This window comes from Ceratotherium simum, chromosome 25, assembly GCF_057802395.1.
Source record: "Ceratotherium simum simum isolate JZ-2026a chromosome 25, ASM5780239v1, whole genome shotgun sequence".
Classification (NCBI taxonomy): Eukaryota; Metazoa; Chordata; class Mammalia; order Perissodactyla; family Rhinocerotidae; genus Ceratotherium; species Ceratotherium simum.
In genome coordinates this window covers 6086765-6107523 of record NC_141924.1, presented here as the reverse complement: position 1 = coordinate 6107523, position 20759 = coordinate 6086765, and the positions used below count along the sequence as shown (strand labels likewise).

Sequence of the window (20759 nt, the reverse complement as noted above, 5' to 3'; positions counted from 1 at the left end):
CCTGACTGCGTGACCCTGGCCACCTTCCTCGCTCTGAGCCGTTTCTGCAGGGGGTCCATCACACCCCCTCCCGGAGGGTGAGACAGGGCGAAGACACTCAACTCAGTGTCTGCCCCGGGGATGGCCCGAGACACGTCCCTTTTCATTACTGTTGTTACGGGAACAAACTCTGTGGGATGAACCCTCACTGGCATTTCCAAGTCCCCAGTGTCCCCCGAGACACAGTGGGGCTGTGCCCCACGCCAGCCAACTCCATCTGGTTCACAGCTTCCGGCTGCAGCAAGAAGCCAGAGCCCAGGACGCTGGCGAGGACCCCCACCACATGGTGACCCACACCCACCAGAGAACCGAGGGACCCCAATAAAAACCAACCAACCAAACAAAAAGAACACCCAAATAACACACACGCACACGCACGCACACACTCGATATTCTGACATGGAGAGGCCCACGGCTGCTATTGGAGGAAGCAAAGGCAGGGGAACTGTGGGTACGACGCACAGGCCTGGACCCTCCCGGCCTGAGTCGGCCAGAGCAGCTTTGTGCTGGTCATCCTGAGTCCGTGAGGGTGTCACCTCTCAGAAGCCACCAGCCCAAAATGGGACTATTGCTTGCGGACGGGTGGCTCAGAGCCCCCTCCCCTGCACCCCAGCCCCCACCCCTGAGTCTGCTCCTAGTTGTAGAAGTCCGTGGCAGAGGGTGGTGAGCACAGGTGGCATTTCCTTCTCTGCCACTGCCGCGGCCGCCTCGGCTCTCCCTGGCCTCTCTGTCGAAGCTGTGCTCCTCGGAGGTTGTGCCGGGTGCTCCAGGTCTCACCTCCCCCGTCCTGAGGCACGGCAAAAGGGTTTTCTGGGGAAGCAGAAGGAAACAAAATATCACACGGTGTCTCCTACATGGGGACGCACTGGGAACACTTCTCTCGGGCCTCAGGGCCAGGAGAAGCCAGGTTTTTCTGAGCACATGACCTGTCTCTGTCTTCTGGGTATTGAGAACTGTTTGACTTTAAGATTGGAAGCAAGACAAGGAAGCCTGCGTCACTATGGTTATATAACAATACAGATCGTACCAGAGCCCCGGCCCATGCAATAAGACAAGAAAAGGCACAGGGTGTCAGGAGCGGAGGAGAAGGACCCAAATTACCACTGTTGGCAGATGGTACACACAGCAAATCCCAGAGAATCAACAGGCCAGTTATTAGAACAGAGAGTGCACGTAGAAAGACATAATTTTCAGTCTCTGAGACATCACACCAACTTACAAAAGCCGACACTATTCTTTTACCTCAGCAATTACCAGAGTGATTATATGTCTCGTCTGGGGCAGTCCCAGTTCACCTATGGTTCCGACATAATTTTTAATATTGCTCCCCTGTCACCCTCAAACTGTTCCGATTTGGATGATAAACCATGTGGTCACCCTCGCTATAACAAAAGAGTAAATATTAAGAACAGATACAGATACCATTCATAATAACAATAAAAACCATTCTGAATCCTGGAATCACACCCCTGGACATGGCCACATCACACTAAGCCATGGGGGGCAATGCAGGGGCTCCTGGTAGAGGCTCAGGAGGGTAAACACCAGCCCACAGGGCACTTACAGCTTTGATTGGCAGAGTCGAGTCTCCTTTGTCCTTTCTTCCCTCAAAATCACCTCCAAACAAGGACAATGAGGAACAGAAACACAATGTCCACCTGTGGCAGACACAGTGAATCCCCTGTCCTACACCCATTTATAGGGGCAATTGCCCGGTCACAGATACTCTCCTTCCCAGGCTCCCTTGCAGACAGGGGTGGTCACGTGACCCCGCCCAGCCAATGCTGTGTAAGAGGAAGTCTCCTGGAAGGAGACATGGGTCCAGAGGAAGACCAGGAGGATGTAGGACCTTCACGAACGCGGGTGGAGGGAAAGCAGGGAGAAACCTGGTTCTGGTGGTGCCCCCAACTGCCCACTCCCCCCACTGCAGCCGCGTTTCTGCTACTCGCATCTGATTACAGCTCTCAACTGATAAGCCGTCTTCAACCAGCGCCAGTGCGTGCTGGCAGGGGCAAGGGAGGGAAGTTGAGGGAGGGGCTCTGACCAAGCCAGCACAGCCCATCTTTCCAGAGAGAGTGACACTTCCAGGGGCAGAGCCAACCCCCACCCTGCATCATGGGAATGTGCACGTGGGCTTGGGGTGAGAGGGCCCGTGGAGCCTTCTCCTCTGCTCCACAGAACAAAGCCCGGTCTGGTGATCCCCATCTCCTACTTCATCTTCCTCCACAGCATGTTCTCTCTCCAGCACCCCACATATCTCACCTACTGGTTGAGTTTACCGTTTGTCTCCCCCGACTAGACAGCAAGCTACCACAGGGCCATGTATTTGCGTGCTGTGTCTATTGCTGTACTGAGGGTCTAGAGCAGCAACAGGCATACAGTAGGGGCTTAATAAATATTTGTTGAACGAGTGAATGAACCAAGGACTTCAAGCCCACATGAACCATCTTTTAAGTAAAAAGTCAACAGGAAAACTCTTGAACATATTTTTGAATTGTAGTTCCCACGAGCCCTTCTTATATGAAGTACCCGATGAACAGGCTAAATGGAGTAACTCTGGCAAGAACAGCGGCACTGAGAATCTCTTTAACTGTAGGACTGTGCCTGAAACAAATCTAAGGATTGCGACTATTACAGAAAAGAACGAAAGAGAAGACAGAGAACTGACACACAGTGGTGCGCCTTCAGTTACCCCTCGACCATGGGTCACTGGAACCACGGATAAGGAGGAAAACAAAACCATGGATAAGGGGGGATACTGTAGGGTTCAGTACTATCCATGGTTTCTGACATCTGCTGGGGGTCTCGGATGGTGTTCCCCATGGATAAGGGGGGACTACTGTAAATAATAATAGATAAGAGGGGTGGAGGTGAGAAGGATGGAGGTAATGTACATAAACTATGTCTTATTCACTTATAGTTGGGGGTCTAAAGAATCATTTAGAGGTATAAGCAACATTAGAGGTACAAGGGGAAATAGAAATAATAATATAATCACTTGAAATCATTTGGTGGAAGGGAGAGTAGAGAGGGAAAGTAGAAATATTCTAATTTGGACATCATTCATAGCAGGGAGAAAATAAACATTGTCTAAAGAAATAGAAGATTAAGGGAATCATATCACAGTATAATTATGAAGCTAACCAAGAGATCAAAAACACAGCTTTCCAAATTGTCAGAAGACATATACACAAAAAATAAAACAAAGAAAACAGAGACCATATGGTGAAAATTGACAACCCACACAAAAGCTATAAAAGCAGAAAGCATATCATAAACTATGATGACAGAACTAAGACCAAATGTAGCTGCCATATCAGTAAATGTTAATGAGCCACACACTTGCTAAAAAAAGACTCTCAGACCAGATTACAAACAAAATCCACTGAAAGTAGAGTGATTCAGAAAGGTTTCATAAAAAGGATGGGCAGGTGATGAAAAGTTCTGGAGACGGATGGTGGTGATGGTTGCACAACAATGTGAATGGATTTAATGCCACAGAGATGTACACTTAAAAATGGTTAAAATGGTAAATTTTATGTTATGTGTTTTACCACAATCAAAAAAAAAAAAAAAGGATGGGCAGAAACATAACACACAAATGCAAACTAAGAGAAACCAGGGTTCTTGATCTGAATGTTAGACACAGCTGAAATCAGGACAATAAATATTGAATGAGAGAAAGAAGGGCACTCTGTGGGGATCAAGGGTGAGTCACCATGAGGATCTAAAAGTAACAAGTCTCTATGCACCAAATAACATAGCCTCAACATTCATGAGAAAGAACGGCTGGAAATTTAGGAAGAAAAAGACAAAGTATGCTGGTATTAGTGCATTTTAATTCACCTCTCTCAGTCCCCTGCAGATGAAGATGGCAAAAACATAAATAAGGATATAGGGAGCCAAATAACTGAATTAATAACACAGTATATGTGTGTGTGTGTGTGTGTGTGTGCGCACGCGCGTGCCTGTACGTGTGTGTGTGTATTAAACAGAATCTACCTTCCGTGTAAATGCTCTTGAAAATACACACACAGAAAATGACTATCAGGCCACAAAGAAAGTAAATTCCAGAAACTAGAAAATAGACAACATTCTCTGATCAAAATATACTAGAATTTGAAAAGATTATTAACAAAACCACAAAACAAAACAAACTCTACCACCAAGAAGTATAAAAACTCTTTAAAATTACTTTTGAGGGGCTGGCCTGGTGGCGCAAGCGGTTAAGTGAGCGCACTCCACTGCGGCGGCCCAGGGTTTGCTGGTTCAGATCCCGGGTGCAGACCGAGGCACTGCTTGGCAAGCCATGCTGTGGCGGTGTCCCATATAAAGTAGAGGAGGATGGGCACGGATGTTAGCCCAGGGCCAGTCTTCCTCAGCAAAAAAAGAGGAGGATTGGCAGATGTTAGTACAGGGCTGATCTCACACACACACAAAAAATTACCTTTGAATCAGAGAGAGAGCAAGAAATCAAAATTGCAGGATATCTAGACGATAATGAAAATAAAAATATTACAATTCAGAACCTGTGGGATGAAGCCAAGGCAAGACTCAGAGGAAAATGTATAGCTTTAAATATTGATATTAATAAACAAAAAAACCACTAATTAACTATCCAACTCAAAAAGTTAGAAAAGAAAGGCAAAATAAACCAACGAAGGCACAGGAAAACAATCAATAAATTAAAACTGGAATGAAGTTAAAAATGTAAAAGGAAGGGATGAAGAAATAAATGCAATTTCTGTCCTTTTGAAAAACAATGAAACATTATCTGTTGTGAATCTGATAAAGCAGGAAGGAGTGACCACTGGGAAGTTATCCGTTCTTCTGCTCTCCAATTCCACGTCTCCACTATCCCTTAGCCCCTCCGCTGAGAGCCCAAATAGGACAAACAGGTGGGGAAAGGGGGCCCTCTCTGCCTGACCGTCTCCCAGCCGGGACCTCGCTCTTCTCCTGCCTCTACAGTGGGCTTGGACTGGATCCACACCATCCGCTCTCCTGGGCTCCAGGTGCTGACTGCAGATCTTGGGACTTCTCAGCCTCCATAATCGCCTGAGCCAGTTCCTTACAGCAAATCTCTTTATATATATACGGCCCGTTGGTTCCGTTTCTCGGGAGAACCCCGGCTAATACACCGGCTGCACCAGCGCCTCCCATCTCTTCTCCCAGATAAACACCCGCCTTACGCCCTCACGCCCTCCACGTCACCTTTTTGAGACCCTCTCTGACCACCCTCTTCAAACGTGCACTCCATCTTAAACTCCCTGCCTGTTCTCACGTTGTTTTTCTCTCTAGCTCTTACCACCATGTAACAGTCCGCATATTTCACGTCTGTAGGCCCCAAGACAGCAGGGATTTTCATTGCTGTCGGTCCACTACTCTATCCCCAGGACCAATAATGATGCCAGGCACAGAGCAGACGCTCAGTAAAGATGAGGGGAACAGACAAATGATGAGAGAAAACCGCGGGAGCCTACGCGCTCAACTCTGTCCGACAAAACCAGAAAACCTCGACGAAATGGGTGAATTTCCAAGAAAACAGAAATTACCCAAAGGATCCAGGAAGAGAGAATCTAAACAGACCAATTGCCAAGAAGAAAGGGAGAAACTCTCACATCACAAATCCGCAGTCTAAAATAAGAGAAATGCACGTAAAGCCCCCATGGGAAAGTCTTCCAGAGCACAGTCAAAAGGAAGCTGCCACGTTCTCTCGCTTGTCACGTTGGCGAAGATCAAAAGGTGGGGTGTGCCATGCGTTTGCTGGTTTGTGGGGGGAAGCCTCTGCTCGGCTGCTGGTAGGAGGGACGTCGAGGTCACTTCTGGAAGGCAGTTGGATACGTAGCAAAGTTACAGATGCCCACGCCCTCAGACCCAGCGATTCCACCCAACAATTACCCTACAAATATGCTCGCAAGGGCAAAATTCGTACAAGCCCATTCATCACAGCAACGTGGGTAAAAGTGAGAGATCAGGATTGACGAGGTGTCCACGGTAGGGCACTGTGCAGAAGTGGTGGCTCCCCACACGAGGGAGAAAGATGCAGACAGTGGAGAGGCCCGGCAGCCGCCCTAGGACGCCATGCTCAGACCCCTCCCATTCTCGGATCTCTGTCCCAGGACGCTGTCTTCGGGATTTGTGGCTTTAATAAATGCTGAGGCCTCTCCCTTGAGCTTTAGTCTTGAATTCCTACGGCCTCCTGGATATCCCCCCGGCATGCCTAACAGGCATCTTGTTCTTAACACGTCCAAAACCGAACTCCTAAGCTTCCCTCTAAACCCGCTCCTCCTCGGTCCTCCCCATCTCGGCTGACGGCAGCTCCATCCTTCCAGCAGCTCAGGTTGAAAGACTTGGAGCCATCCTTGACCCTTTCTTTCCCCTCACACCCAGGTCCAATCCATCAGCCAATCTCATCTATTCAAAACAGACACAGACTCTAACCACTTCTCGCCATCTCCACCACCACTACTGTGGTCCAAGCCACTGTCCTCTCTCGCTGGGCGTATTTCAATACTCAACTCATATCTCTGCCCTCACCTCCCTACAGTGTATTCTCAGCACAGAAGCCAGAGTTCTCTGTGCTTTTTAAAAATATATATATTAAATTTCTTCTGCTTGAAACCCTCCAATGGCTTCTCATCACCAAGGCCCTGGTGACTCTCCATGCTGCCCCCCACCCGGTACCTTTCTGACGTGGTCTCCTGTCACGGCCCCTTGTTACTCTTCTCCAGCCACATGGGCCTCTTTGCTGTTCCTCCAATATTCCTGGGCGCTCCTGCCTCAGGGCCTTTGCACCTGCCATTCCCTCTGCCCAGACTGCTTTTTAGGCATCTATTCACGGCCCGTTTTCTCAGCAACCTTAGGGTCTGGTGCAGATGGCTCCTCACGGGGGCCTTCCTGACCCTCCTGCACCCCAGTCCCCTGCTCTACTTTCCTGCCACACTCCCCACTGGCTGATGTCCCACCTCCGTCCTTTGAGGACTGTCTGCCTTCCCACCAGCTCATCCGTTCCATCAGGGCAGGGCTTATCTGGTGTTGTGCCCTCTCCTCTATCCCAGCCCTGGGAACTTGAGCTGGGGGGGCATGTGGTAGATGACTCAGACCGCAGCCTTGGAGACCCCTCTGGAGGGGCAGACAGTGACACTGGGCGGGTAAATGCTGAGACAGAGGGAGCCCCAGGGACCGAGGGAAGAGGAAAGTCGGAGGAGGTTCACGGAGGAAGTCCAGGTGGTTGTCTAGCCTTTGGTTGGCTTCCCCCAGGGACAGTGAGCTCACTACCTCACAGCCCATGGTCCTTCCGGCTGCTCAGTTAGCTGGAAAACTTACATTGGGGTCAAATCTCCCCCCGTGGTTCACAGCCTCGCCCCTCCGCCCCTGGTGGCCCTTCTGGCAGCAGCAATGTCCCTTCTCACTCGCCGTTGCTGTTCCAGGCTCCCCATTCTCTGAGCAGAGGCAGCGTCACCCCCGACCTTGGCCGAGGCCTCCACGCGGCTGTCCCTGCTCTGGCCCCCGTCCAGGCCAGCCCCGTATGCCCCAGGGTGACTTCTGCTCCAGTCACTCCCGAGGGAGACACCGCTGTCTGGGACCACAGGCCCAAAGTCCAGGTTGGTGCCCCTCGCGGGGGAGGGCGCGCCCTGGGAGGGGCCGGCTCAGGGCCTCTGTGGTGTTGGCGTCGCTCTCTCTCTGAGGCCGGGCCGTGGACCATGCGTTTGTTTCGTTATTTCTCATGCCTTAGATGCACATTTTACATACACTCTTTTGTACAACAGGAAGTATTTCAAAATCAATAATGTTGAAAACGCTCTGCTTATGGCTTCCCAGATGGAAACGTTTTGACGCCTTAGCTGGGCCCTCGGCCTCTTCCAGTCTTCCAGACGTCCCTACTGTTTCTACCATCACGGCCTCCACTTCAAAGGACTCTCTTTCCAGAAGGCCCGAGTGTGCCCACATGCTGGGAACACCCTCCCCTTTCTCAGCAAACTCCTACTCATCCTTCAAGACCCTGCTTGCTGGGCACCCCTTCCATGCAGCTTGTCTGACTCCCACGGGGCTTTGTGACAGTCAGTACCGCATGGCGCTGTAGAGGGGCTGGGGACAGTAACCACCACTGGCCTCGGAGCCAGGCAGGCCTGGGTTCTGCCCCTCACAAGCTGTGCAGCCCAGGGCAAGTCACTTAACCTCTCTGGGCCTCAGAACCCACCTGATGCCACTTCAGGCCCATGCTCACTGCTGGCTGACAGGGACTTTCACCGCATGGACACCCCCTGGCCAGCCGACAGCTCTGCACACAGCCCAGCCCGTCGCCCCACTGCGGCCCATGCGCCTCGGGAACACTTTGCCTCTACACAGCCTTCCAGAACAACGCTTAGGCAAATGTCAACTGTTCTGCTTTTGTGGCGACCAGGCCTCAGCCACGTGGGGAGCTGCAGTCCACGAGTGCGGGAAGCTCTCCCTGTGCGGCTGCCGGCTCCCATCACTGAGAGCCCCCCTGCCCCTGCCCCTGCCCCTGGGGCTGCCCATCCGCCAGGCGCTTTGCGGGTGGCCTGACCGCTCACTGCAAACAGGCCCGTGGAACCCAGGCTCAGGGCCTCCAGTGCTCCTTCCGCTCGGTGTCAAGGCCGACCCCCCGACTAGGCCTCTGGAAGCCCTTCCTGGTGGCATCCTCGGCCAGGCCTGGGCTGGGTGCAGGGGCACAGACCTGGGTAGGCGTGGGCCCCGCCCTCGAGGGCTCTGAGCTGGTGGGGGAGACACACCAGGACCCTAAGCAAGAGCGGCAGACCCTCGCTGTGTGAGAGGCGAGAGCCTGGGGTCCCGGGGGACACGGCCTCGGACAGGGACAGGGGCTCAGGGAAACTCTCGGGGAGCTGATGCTGGGCTGGGCCCCGAGCAGAGTTGGCAGGAGGATGGGGAAGGCACTCCAGGAGGAGGGCCCGGCCTGAGCCAAAGCTGTTCAGGGGATCAGAGTGGACGGCTCAAGACGCTCCTGGCAGGAGTGAGCTGGGGAGACGGCAGCCACCGAGCACTTCCGCTGCCAGGCGAAGGCATTCGGACGCGACCCTAGGGCTCCGGGAGCAGACATGGAAGGTCCTCTAATTCTAATAAAGGCAAGGGGTGCGGCTGGTGTGCATCCGGTGGTTCTTCTGTGCCGGGCACGGTTGCAAGCACTTTCCACGCACAGCCTCCCTTAGCTCTCCCAACAACCCTCTGCGGTGGGACCATTATTTCTCCCAAAGACAGAAGAGGAAACTGAGGGTCAAGGAGGTACCATAACCTGCCCAGGGTCACATGTCCAGTTAGTGGTGGAGCCAGGAGCCCAGCCTGTGCTGCTAGCACGGCTGCCCTCTGGTGCAGGGCAGTGGCCTGGGCAGGCTGTGGCAGGAGGCGGGCTGGGCAGCGGCCACTGCTGCCCTGTGAGGGGGGCAGAGCCCGGAACCTGGGCACTGGGCCACCAGGACAGGAGGGTCCGCAGCCGGCGCCTGCAGCCTCATTGGGAAGACGACACAGAGCACCTGGCAATTTGAATAACAACGAAGGCTTCCGGAAGGCTGAGGAGTCTGTAACAATCGCCTCGCCCACAGAAGCAGAGTCACGAGGCAAACATGACTAATGGCCAGGTGAACTGCACACAACACGCCCTCAGCGGTGACAACAGCTCGCATTTATTTAGCACTGACTCTATGCCAGGCAGGTTTCCCATGGCGTTCTCAGAGCACCCCTGAGAGGTGGAGACACTGTTAACCACGTCTTAGCAAGGAGCAAACGGCACGGGCACCCTGAGTGGACCATGGGGGGTAAGGTGGCAATCCCACGGAGCTGGGATCCGAGTCCCCCGGGGCCGAGCTCTTAGCCACGGAAGCTGTGGTCCTGGGAGGCTGCCTGGAGGAGGTGTGCTCGTGTAATGACAGAAAGTGAAACGCAAGCACTGGGAAAATGCAACAAAAAACCACTGTGAGCCGCCCCTACGCGCCCACAGGCTAAGATGAGAAGACTGACAACAGCAGGTGCCGGTGAGGAGGCAGCGCAACGGGACGCTCACATCTCACGGGAGGAGTGCAAGATGGTTCGGCCGCTTTGGAGAACTGGCTGGCGGTACATACCGAAGCTGCACACGCGCCTGTCCTGTGGCTCTCGGATGCACCTGTTAGGCACAGTTCCGGCCCCCAAAGAGGCCCCTGTCCTAATCCTCAGAGGCTGTGAGCGTGACCTGCGGTGAAAGGGATTCTGAGATTGGAGATCGTCCCGGGTTATCCAGGTGGCCCGTGTAATCACGAGGGTCCTTAAAATAGGGGGAGGGAGGGTCAGAGTCAGAGAGGGAGCTGCGAGGATGGAAAGGGGTCAGAGTGACGCCACTGCTGGAGGGCCCACGGACCAGGGAAGGCGGGCGCCTCCAGAGGCTGGAAAAGGGAGCACACTCTCCCTAGAGCCTCCAGAAGGAGCCGGCCCTGCCCACACCTGGATAGCAGGCGTTCACAGGACTCATTTTGAACTCTGACCTGCAGAACTATAAGAGAATATGTTTGTGTTGTTTTAAGCCACTAATTTGTGGTCATTTGTTACAGCAGCCACAGGGCACTAGCACAACACCCAGAGAAAGGTGTACATAAGTTCCCCAGAAGACCTGCGTGAGTGTTCAGAGCAGCCTTATTTACAGTGGCCCCAAAGTGGAAACAACCCACATGGCCTCAACAGGTGGATGGTTAAACAAACTGTGGTACGTCCATACAAGGGAATACTACTCAGCAGTGAAAAAGAAGGAGCTATTGATACACGCAACAACATGGATGAATTTCTCTTATAGACAACTTGTCGTGTGAAAGATGCTGATCCTAAGAGCCCACACCATCCAATTCCATTATGAAGCCCAAGATCAGGCAAGATGATTAGGGGCCAGATGTCAGAGGAGGGGTGTTGAGGGGGCACAAGGAAGCCTTGTGGGGTATTGGAAAGTTCGATATCTTGGATGGAAATTCATCAGGCTGTACAATTAAGATGGCACTTTATGGACTTTAACGCAGAAAGCGTAATGCAAGCTGCTGGGTGCCTTCCCCCTGGAAGCTGCCTAGCGCGGTGTCTGGCGTGCAGCGGCTGCTCCAAGAATATTTTCTAAGGACCCAATGGAAGTGGCTGCCTCATGACACCCCACCTCTCGTAGAGTACACGGCATCTCAGGTGTGCTACTCCTGTCTAGGTAAAAATAAACCCTCTGTTTGTGCAGCTTTGCCAATTTACAAATGACCTGCATACTTACCATCACATCTGCATGCCGCCCCAAAGGCAGGCAGGGTCCCCCATTTCACAGACGAGGAGCCTGTGGTTTGGAGGGTGGGGGGATGTTGGGTGGGTATTGGTTGGCAGATGCCCCACATCCATTCCCTTCTCCCCTTCTGGACTAGTCTCTGCATCCCTCAGGCCTGACTCATACCCACACTGGGACAATCAGGACCCACAAGACCTGGTTCTGGGGTCTGTGTCTGAGCCGAAGGGGATGCTGACATTGTCTTTGCTGCTGGGTTTGGCCTCTTGCTCTGGGAGCTGGTGGCAGCTGACTCATGACCTGGAAGGGGGCTGGGCCTCAACCTCAGAGAAGCAGAGGTGAGAAATGCAAGACTAGGTCCTCTTCAGATGGTGGGGGGCTGCTGGATCAAGCCTCTCCTGAAGCCCCTATTCCCCTCTGGCATGGTCGGCTATATGAGTTAAACATTCTCTTTATTGTGTCAGTTAGTCTGAGTGAGGTTTGCTGTTGCCTACAAAGCAAGAGCATTCTAACTGTAATGGTCATTGGGGCAAATCTGGCCTTGGGCCTGGATGTGAAGCTACACCTCCTGCTTCCTGGCCAGGGCACCCACTGCTCCAGCACCTGCTTTCAAAGCCCTGGCAGACCTGTGGGACCACCCGGTTCTTGCAGCTTTGCTGGGAGGGAAGCAGAGACGACGACTCCATTTTACAGTTGGGTAAAGTGAGGCACGGGGCCACAGAGTGCAGGGAGGAGCTGGAGAGAGGCCCGAGCCCACAGGGGACCAAACCTTCTGAACCGTGGCTCCTCTGGCAGGCTCTCCCCAGGCCCAGCACAGAGCCTGCACGCAGTAGGGCTTCATGGGAGTTTGCGGAACAAATAGAGGAGGGCAGGGTACTGTGTGCTCCGCGGGCTGGAAACACCTTCTCTGCCTCCTGCAGACCTGTCCCCCAGCAGGATCCAGTGTGCAGGGGTCCAGGGCACAGGTGGGGTGTCCCAATTGATGGGGTCACTCCCAGAGGCTAACGTGGTCCATCCATGGATGCGGATGCAACGATGTCCCTGAGAACCTGCCCAGCGCCTGCTCAGAGGGGACCTCAGGCACCAAGCACGAGGCCTCCCGTGTGATCCAAGATACTGAGCCAGAGTCCCACAGGCTCAAACCTGCACGGGGCCCAGCTACCCACGTGCTGTGTGATCTCGGGCAGGTCACTTGGCCTCTCTGTCCTCAGTTTGCCCATCTGTAAACGGGGGCTGCTCCCTGCCCCCATCTCTGATTTATCATCAAGGCCTGTGGTGGGTGGGCAGCCCTAAGATGGCTCCCAAAAGCCCACTCCCAGGTACTCACGCCCTGGTGTGGTCCCCTCCCCCTGTGGGTGGGCTGGACTGAGGGACTTGCCTCTAACGAACGGATAGAAGACAAGTGATGGGGATGGGCTGTCACCTCCAAGATCAGGTCACAAAAAGACCGTGGCTTCCGTCTCGCTCAGAACTCGCGCGCTGTCTCTCGGAGCCTCTTCTGGGGGAGCCCGCTGCCGTGCTGTGAGCTGCCCCACGGAGAAGCCCGCGTGGCGGGCAACTGAGATCTCCGGCGAGGACCCGAGGCTGCCAGCAGCCGTGCGAGCCAGCTTGGAAACGGATCCTTCTCCAGCTGAGCCTTGAGATGATCGCGATTCCAGCCAACTCCCGGCCTGCAGCCGTGCCGGGAGCCTGAGCCAGAGGACCAGCTAAGCCGCACCCAGATCCCTGACTCAGAACGTATGAAACCAACGTTTGTGTTTTAAGTTGCTAAAATTTGGAACAATTTGTTACACAGCAGCAGCTAACTAATACAAGACCTCAGGGCAGGACTAGAGATTCTGGGAGGAGAAGGATCTTGGGGACCACGCAGCTGGATTTCCTGCTATGCAACCTCAGGAAATGCCCCTCCGGCCTCGGCTCGCCCACTCCAATGACGGGGAGCTCCCTGCCCACGAAGCAAAGCGAGGCTGCTGTGAGGCAGGCTGCCCGGTAAGGCAGGTCTCTCCTGGACCTGCACCCTGCTCGCTGCATCCTCCCCCCGCCATCGGCTCAGCCCTCGGGGGCCCTCAGCTCCAGCCCAGTTCTGGAGGGATGGGCGGGCTCCACGTCCCCCAGAGTGAGCTGGTCTCGGGATCACAGCCTCACTGCGCTCTTCCCTGCTTCAGGCTAGAGCTGTCGGAAGGCAAGCAAGGGCTCGGTCCCCGCCGCTCAGGGTGTGGCTCTGGTACACAGCAGACCCACAGCGCGTGCCAGCCTTTGCGCTCATCATTAGCCGTTAGCCACCTTTCTCCATGAGCCTCGGTTCACCCATCTGCTAAATGGGGACCTTGTGAGGACTATACGAGACAGCGTATAAAAGTGCCTTGCACACAGAGAGTGCTCGATAAACGCACGTCTTGTTAAGTGGGGGGAAAAAGTATTTCAGGAGGGGCTGGCAGAGACCCTCTAGGGGATTTTTATTTTGCCTTTAGCAAGATATCCTGTTGGTCCTCTAGGTGGATGAAGATGGCGGTGGACAAGGCGCAGAACGAGGGGCTGAGGGAAGGCGTGTGTGCACGTGTGTGTGTGTGTGCACGAGTGTGGCGGGGGAGGGGAGGCTCTGGGTTATCCGGGGCCACTCTTGAGACCTGGACGTGACGCAGGTGCCCCCCGGCAGAGGTCTAAGGATCCAGACGGAGGAATCAGGTCGCCCCTCACTGGCTGTTTGACCCTGAACGTGCCCCGTGACCCCTGGAACCTCAGCCTGCCCGTCCGTAAAATGACAAGAGAAACCCCTCCCCGAGGGGGTCGCGGTGCAGGTGGAATGGGTGGGGCTCCCCAGAGTGGCCCTCGTGCCCCAGGTTTCGGTCACCAGGTCTCCGGGAAAGACGAGAGGCCATCAAACTAAGATCCCATTTGCAGACAAATTAGGACTATTTTGGGTTTCTTGGGCCCTGCGTCATTTTAAAGAATTTAATGTGAACCCTCACTTTCTTGCCCTGAGGACGAAGCTGGCTGTCATCCCAGGGAACATCACGGGAAGACGGACGGGGGAGGGCAGGGCCACGACTGTGGGCCGCGGCTCGTCCAGCAGCTTCCACAGACAGGATGTTGGCTCCGTGTGTCTCTCGGAAAATCCCACCAGCATCTTCCCAGCGCCTTGGTTCAGGGTCCCAGACATCCGCTTTGGAGCCCCCACTTCCTTACCATCCCCCACCCAACCCACCAGCCAGTCCCGTGGGTGCCGCCCCTGCCTCTGCCACCTCCACTCCTGTGATGGCCTCTCTGCTGGACTGCCAGCTCCCTTCCCCGCTCACTGCCAGAGGGAACTTTTAAAAAGGCCCATCGGGCCATGTCCCTCTCCTCGAGGGCTATCCCCCTGTCCCTGGAATAAGAAGCCCATTCCTCACCAAGGCCCTACACAATCAGATCCCCTGCCCCTCCCCTCCTGTGCTCCTCTTCTCTCCCCACACTCCTGCACCCCAACTTTCCTTCTGATGCACGAATGCACAGGCTCTCTCTGCCTCAGTGCCTTTGCACATGCCACTCCCTGTGTCTGGAACGTTCCCTGCTCCCACCTCTATCTCCTCCAGCCTCGGCAGGCTCACTCTTTTCCATCCTACAGATCTCGGCTGCCCAGAGAGGCAGGGCAGGATCACGGACGGTGAACGCCGAGCTGAGGTCCTGTCGTTACCCTGCAGGGGAGCCTTGGAGGGATGGCAGAGGAGGGCGGAGCAGGTGCCTCCGCAGACGCAGGGCTGGAGGCTGCTCTGGCTCTGTAGTGGGGGAAGGGGTCCGCGGGGAGCCGGGCCTGGCTCTGGGTCTCATTATTCAAGCCCTGCATGGAGCCCTCCTTCCCATCACTTCACCCTCCCGACCTGCAGACATTTCTCAGGGCGCTCGGGGTCTTGAAACAGCCACATCCTAAAGGGGAATTTTTAATGCCGCTTTGGTAAATATTTGATGCTGCTGCTTTCACGGGAGATCTGGGATCCACATTAAATGCCACAAAGTGCCCGGACGCCATCCTTTATCCGGCCTCTGTCCACAGCTCCCCCTCCTCCCGCTCCGGGAGAATAAAGACTCTCCCTTCGCCTCCAGCTATGAATTTTTCAAAGCGCTTTCCACACTCATCCTTGTCCCCGGTCAGCGTCTCCATCAGCCAGAGAGAAGGTCAGAGAGGTTTTCAGTTGAAAGACACCACAGAAGCCTTCGGTTCCTCTCCTCGTCTTACACGAGGGGAGGTGAAGCCCAGGGAGGGACGCGGCTTGCCCAAGGTTACAGAGCAAGCCCGTGGTGGGGGGAGGGGAAGGAGCAGCTGTGATTCCCACAGGGCTCTGCTCCCAGCACTGGGATCCTCAGGAGGATTCAGACTGCCCCTGCCCTTGCCCAGCCCAGTGGGCACAGATGTGACAACAGACCACGTGGCCCTGGCTGTGACGGGAGAGGGGAACAGGGAGACAAATCCTCCAGAGGAGGGACAGAGGCCTGGGGGAGGACAGTAACCTAAGAAAGGTTTTGAGGGATGAGTAGGAGCTCGCCAGGAGCTGGGGTGGGGAACCCAGTGAGGTGACCAGGGTTGAGTGAGTGTCTCACGGGCACAGACGGGGTCTGATCCATTCTGTGTCCCCAGCCCTGGCCCGAGGCCCAGGCGTTGGTCCGTGTTTTATAAATTCTTGTGAAATCAACGTGCCTCCTACCTCCAGGGGTGTCTGCATCTTTCCTTGACCATCCAGGGCTCCTGGTCCCCCGCCCCGGCACCGTCCCCATCTCTGCACTCCCTCCAGGCTGGGCGCCGACCTGGCCCTGTTTCTACGTTACCGCACCCCGCACGGCCTCAGGTGCCCCCGCCCACTCCCCATGCCCTGTCCACGGCCCTCGGGTCAGGATAGAGGAGGCAGGAGGGGGCCGGGCTGCAGCACACAGCACACACACATCCAGGCACACACACAGTACACACACGCACAAATACTACACACACACACACTGTACACACACACAACACATACACCCCCCCACACTGCACACACACACACAACACACACACACACTGCACACATGCACAAACACAATACTACACACACACCACACACACACACACTGTACACACACACAACACATACACCCCCACACTGCACACACACACACCCCTAGTCTGCCTTTCTCAGCCAGCACCGTGGCCAGGGAGGAGGCCATCTATCCTGGGCACTATGCCCCAAGCCCACCGCCCCTCCTGGGGCCTCCCTCTGCCCACCTGTGACCTGTCCCCCTTTCCATCCCCCCCCGGGCGCCACAGCCCAGGGCTCCGCTGCAGTCCGTGATGATGACCCCGCCACGCCGTCGTGCCTGCTCCTTCGCCCGCGCTGGCCTTCCCGTCTGTGGCCACACCACACGTCCCTCCTGCCAGGCCCGCAGTCGTCTCCCGCCCCCGCCTCCAGTCCCTCCATAGAGCCTGTCTACTCTACCTCCAAAATATTTCCACATCAGTCCATAATCCCCAGCACCCGCCCCCCAGCCTATACCAACCGCCACAGTCTCTTCCCCGGGGCTCAGCGACGGCCTCCCCGCGGCCTTCCTGCCTCCACTCCCGCCTCCTACAGGCGGCCCTGCCCGCGGGGGGCTCTCACCAAAACTCCCGCCTGACCAAGTCACCTGCTGCTGAGAGCGCTTCGCCGGCCCCGTGTTCCTTAAGCTAATGGACACGCTCTCTCCCCATCACCGGGGCCCGAGTGTCCTCGCCTCTCAGCTGCCGTCGACTGTGAGATGCGCCATGGCCTGATAACGGCTTTTCTGGAGAGAAGTAAACAGCGCTCCACTAAATGTACACACTGGGACATGTGGATGTCAGAGACCCTGCGAGGTGACAGAGAGGTGGCCCTAGAGTCACGTAAGTGACAGTATCAGTCAGGGTCCAGGCAGGGACACAGCCTCTGGGGGGTTACGGAACAAGGCATTTATTACAGGAACCAGCGTTTCCAGACTCGTGAGCAGGAAAGGTCCAGAAAGGGGCGTCGAGGGCCCAGAGGAGGGTCACTTGGCAGCGCTGGACGGGAGCACCGGGTCCATTTGTGGGGGGTCTGAGAGCTGGGTGGCAGCCGAGGGGGCCTGGAGTCTGCAGAAGGCTCTTGCCCTCTCTGAGCTCTCCAGGACACGTCTGTGGGGTCTGCCAGCCTGGGGTCAGCAGTCGGGGAGGAGGGCTGGACACAGATGGAAAACCTGAAGACACACTCGGGCTGGGGCACCTCTGCAGCCCTGCCTCCCTGGCTCTGAGACCACCAGGGCCCCGGGACGGCCGTTTCCAGCCTCCCCAGGAAGTGGATTCTGGGAAAGGAAGACCCCAGGGTAACCAAATTGACAGCAGAACCATCTAGCACAATATCCCCCTTTCTGGTCTGGTTGGAAGAGCTACGACATAAGCCCTCAGCTATGTCCACGAGGTGGACAGAGACAGGGCAAGGGGATACTTTGGGGGTCTTTCCTATGAGTGGGGTGCTGGGCTGGGCCCTCCGCACATTCTCTCGGGTTCCATCCCCATGATCCCCCTGCCAGGTGGGGATTATTTCCTCCCCCACTGATGTCTGCCTGGCAGCTCAGAGAGGGGAAGAAGCGTGCCCAAGGACACGCAGCCGGGCAGCACAGCGCCCGATGCCAGCCCAGCCCAGGGGGCCCGGAGCCCCTCTTGCACCCCAGGCTACAGCGCCTGCGATTCCCGAAGCCCCGGGTCTCGGTGCCCAGGACATGACGGATCACTCCCGGAGCTTGCAGCCAAAGCCATCTGGCAACGCTTCCCCCAGCACCCTCCGGGGCGCCTTAGAAACAACAGGAAGACCGTTCTGGAGGGCGTTTAAGAGGAGCGGCGCCCTCTCGGCCCGCAGGCAAGTGGTGGTTTCCATCATTCTGACGGGAGCCGAATGCCCGTGTTGGGAGACATTTGCCGGGCCGACAAGCGTCTATTCTTGGAAACAAATATTTCACTAGTTCAGGCCAGAGTTTTAACAGCAGAGGAGACAGAGGGGGAATAAACAAGGAAAGATTCCTTGGTCCCCCTGACTCTCTGTCACCTGGATAGTGGAGATAAATTTCTGCCCCTGCCCTGGGGCGCCTGACCTGGGAGCTGGGCCTGTGAAGAGCCCCTGAACTAAATGGTTTCGGGGACAGAACGGCCATCAGCCCAACCTCGATTCTCCCCGCACGGTGATCTCGCTTTTTCCGTTACCCTTGCTGCAGCCCGGAGGGTGACGGTACGGAATCCTGTCCAGTGGCCATAAAGGAACACCCTCCTGTCTCGCAGGTAGTTGATGATTCCCAGGTTCTCCCAGGCCTTTCCGGAAATATCTCTGTTAACTGCTCACCAGAGCTGCATCTTTGTCTACACAGTAGCCGCCACACTGACTGGGTTAGGGAATTTTAATTAAGATTCCAAACTAGGGTGCTGGGGGGGCAGGGTGGGTCTCCCCTCGGGCTGGGGGTGAGGGCAGGTGTGCGAGCCCCCTCCGAGGTCGAGGCCACCTGGCAGCGCATCTCTGGGAAGAGGGGCACCCTGTGTCCATGCACCTGCTCTGTGCCTGGCTCCTAATGGGCACCATCTCCATCCTCCTGATGCCCCCACGTTCACAGACAGGCAGACGGGCCTGGGAGGAGTGAGTGACTCGCCCAAGGTCACAGGGCCCGCACATCTGGTTGGCCCGACCCAGGGCCCTCGCTCACCCACGCCGCTGAGCTGCATCCTGGGCCCAGAGACAGCAGAACCTCCATCTGGAAATCGGGCTGGAAGAGGGATCTGCAGACAATTGAGCTCAGTCTAGTTCATTCTGGAAGAGAATCTTCACAGCGATTTTTCCAAAACCTTCTCTGAGGTAGATTTGCCCTGTGGCTGCGCACTTTGATTTTCCAGGCAAAGGAGGAGGAGGGTGAGATGGATTTTCTGCGCATCACCGGCTGGCGTTCCTGAGGGCAGGCTGCCTCTTTCTTACCTTGCATTCCAGCACTTAGCACAGGGCCTGGCCAACCCTCAGGAAGGGCTTGTTGAATGAATGAGTGAGTGAACGGTGTCCGGGCTGCGTTCTCACAACGATGCAGACTGTTTCCGAGAAGGAAGAGCTGGATGGAGCTGGATAGCTTGCAAAGGGGCTGCCCAAGACGTCTCCTCTGGGGGCAGGGGGACTGAGAGCCAGAGACGGGACAGGAAGGTTGACCAGTCTTTCTGCTGTCTTTGCTCCTGGAAGGACCAGGAGCTGGAAAGGGTCCAAGAATCTCCCTTCCAGAACCATCCAGCCAGCACTGCCCTGGAGGCCCATCTATGGCCCCTGGAGACACCGGGACGCTGCCCTCACAAGCGCATAAGGACACCTTCAATTTTCCACAGTGAGGTGCGCCAACCACTGGGCCGGGCGGGTCGTTTGAGGGGCTGAATACACGAGCATTTGAGTCTTTACGCACAGCCATGTGCTGGCAAACACTTGATGACCAGATCTCCAGGGGAAACGAGCCCTGATTTGTGGCATGTCCTGCCCATTTCCGTGTGTAAATACCACCAATGCGACATCCCTGAACGCAGAGCTGGGAAGACACGCGCAGTAGCCACCATCACAAGGTTTCCATCACACAGATACAATAGGTGCAAAACTCAAGAGCAGAGATAATAGCAAACGTAGCCAAATAATTAGAAAGTGAAGAGTTTCGAGTATCTATTACTTTTGCGTTTAATATAATTATTTAATTGTAAGTGTATACCATCTAATTTTTAACAGTGGCTGCGTTTCACAGCGGGCTCCCCAAATCCCTAAAAATTTCACTACCAGCTCTCACGAGCCAGTGCGAGCTGGCCCCGGCACATCTTGGATATGTTTATGGATTTGTTTTAATGTGCATTAGGAAAAATATAACTCTTAAAGCAAAGACAGGGTTGCTCCGAGCAAGTCTGAGTTTTCTAAAAAAGTGACTTGATTTAAAGTCAATTAAAAATGTATTAAGTAAATGGTATGAGGGGGGTTTGTAGACAAGAGGAACACCAAGGAGCTGAAGTTTGAGAAATAAATGTTGCTTTATGGAAATGGCTTCAATTACCACCTGTCCTGGGGGCACAGTAAAATAAATGGGCAACCCATGAGAGAGGAAACACAACTATTAACAAATGGAACGAAGGGCGCTCAAGCTCACTAACAACCCAGGAAATGCAAATCCTATAAAAATGGGGGTGCTGGGCTGGAAAGGGGCTGTGAAGTGAGCGTCCTCAAAGGCAGCTGGTGACAGTCCCTTTGGGAATGCCGCTGGCACCGGTATAAAGAACCAGGAAACTTCCACACCCCTCGACTCCATCATTTGTCCCCCTGGAATCTACCCAGAGGAAACAATTCAAAACAGGGAAAACCATAAACACTCAAAGGTGTTGGACGCCACCTCTTAATTTCTAGACTATGTTTCTCCCCCTTCGATGTTATTTGTCACAGTAAAAAAACTGTAAGCTGCATCCTTGCCCCTCTGCAGG

General features: G+C 55.1%; 1 protein-coding gene across 1 annotated transcript in view; it reads right to left on the bottom strand.

The window, feature by feature from the left end:
- Positions 1–661: 661 nt before the first annotated feature.
- Positions 662–20759, bottom strand: part of SHISAL1 (shisa like 1) — a 75262-nt gene continuing 55164 nt past the window's right edge. Inside the window, exon 5 of the mRNA XM_087448567.1 lies at positions 662–849. Within this exon, the coding sequence (XP_087304693.1) occupies position 849 (1 nt within the window). The 3' untranslated portion in view covers positions 662–848. The remainder of the gene's footprint in view (positions 850–20759) is intronic.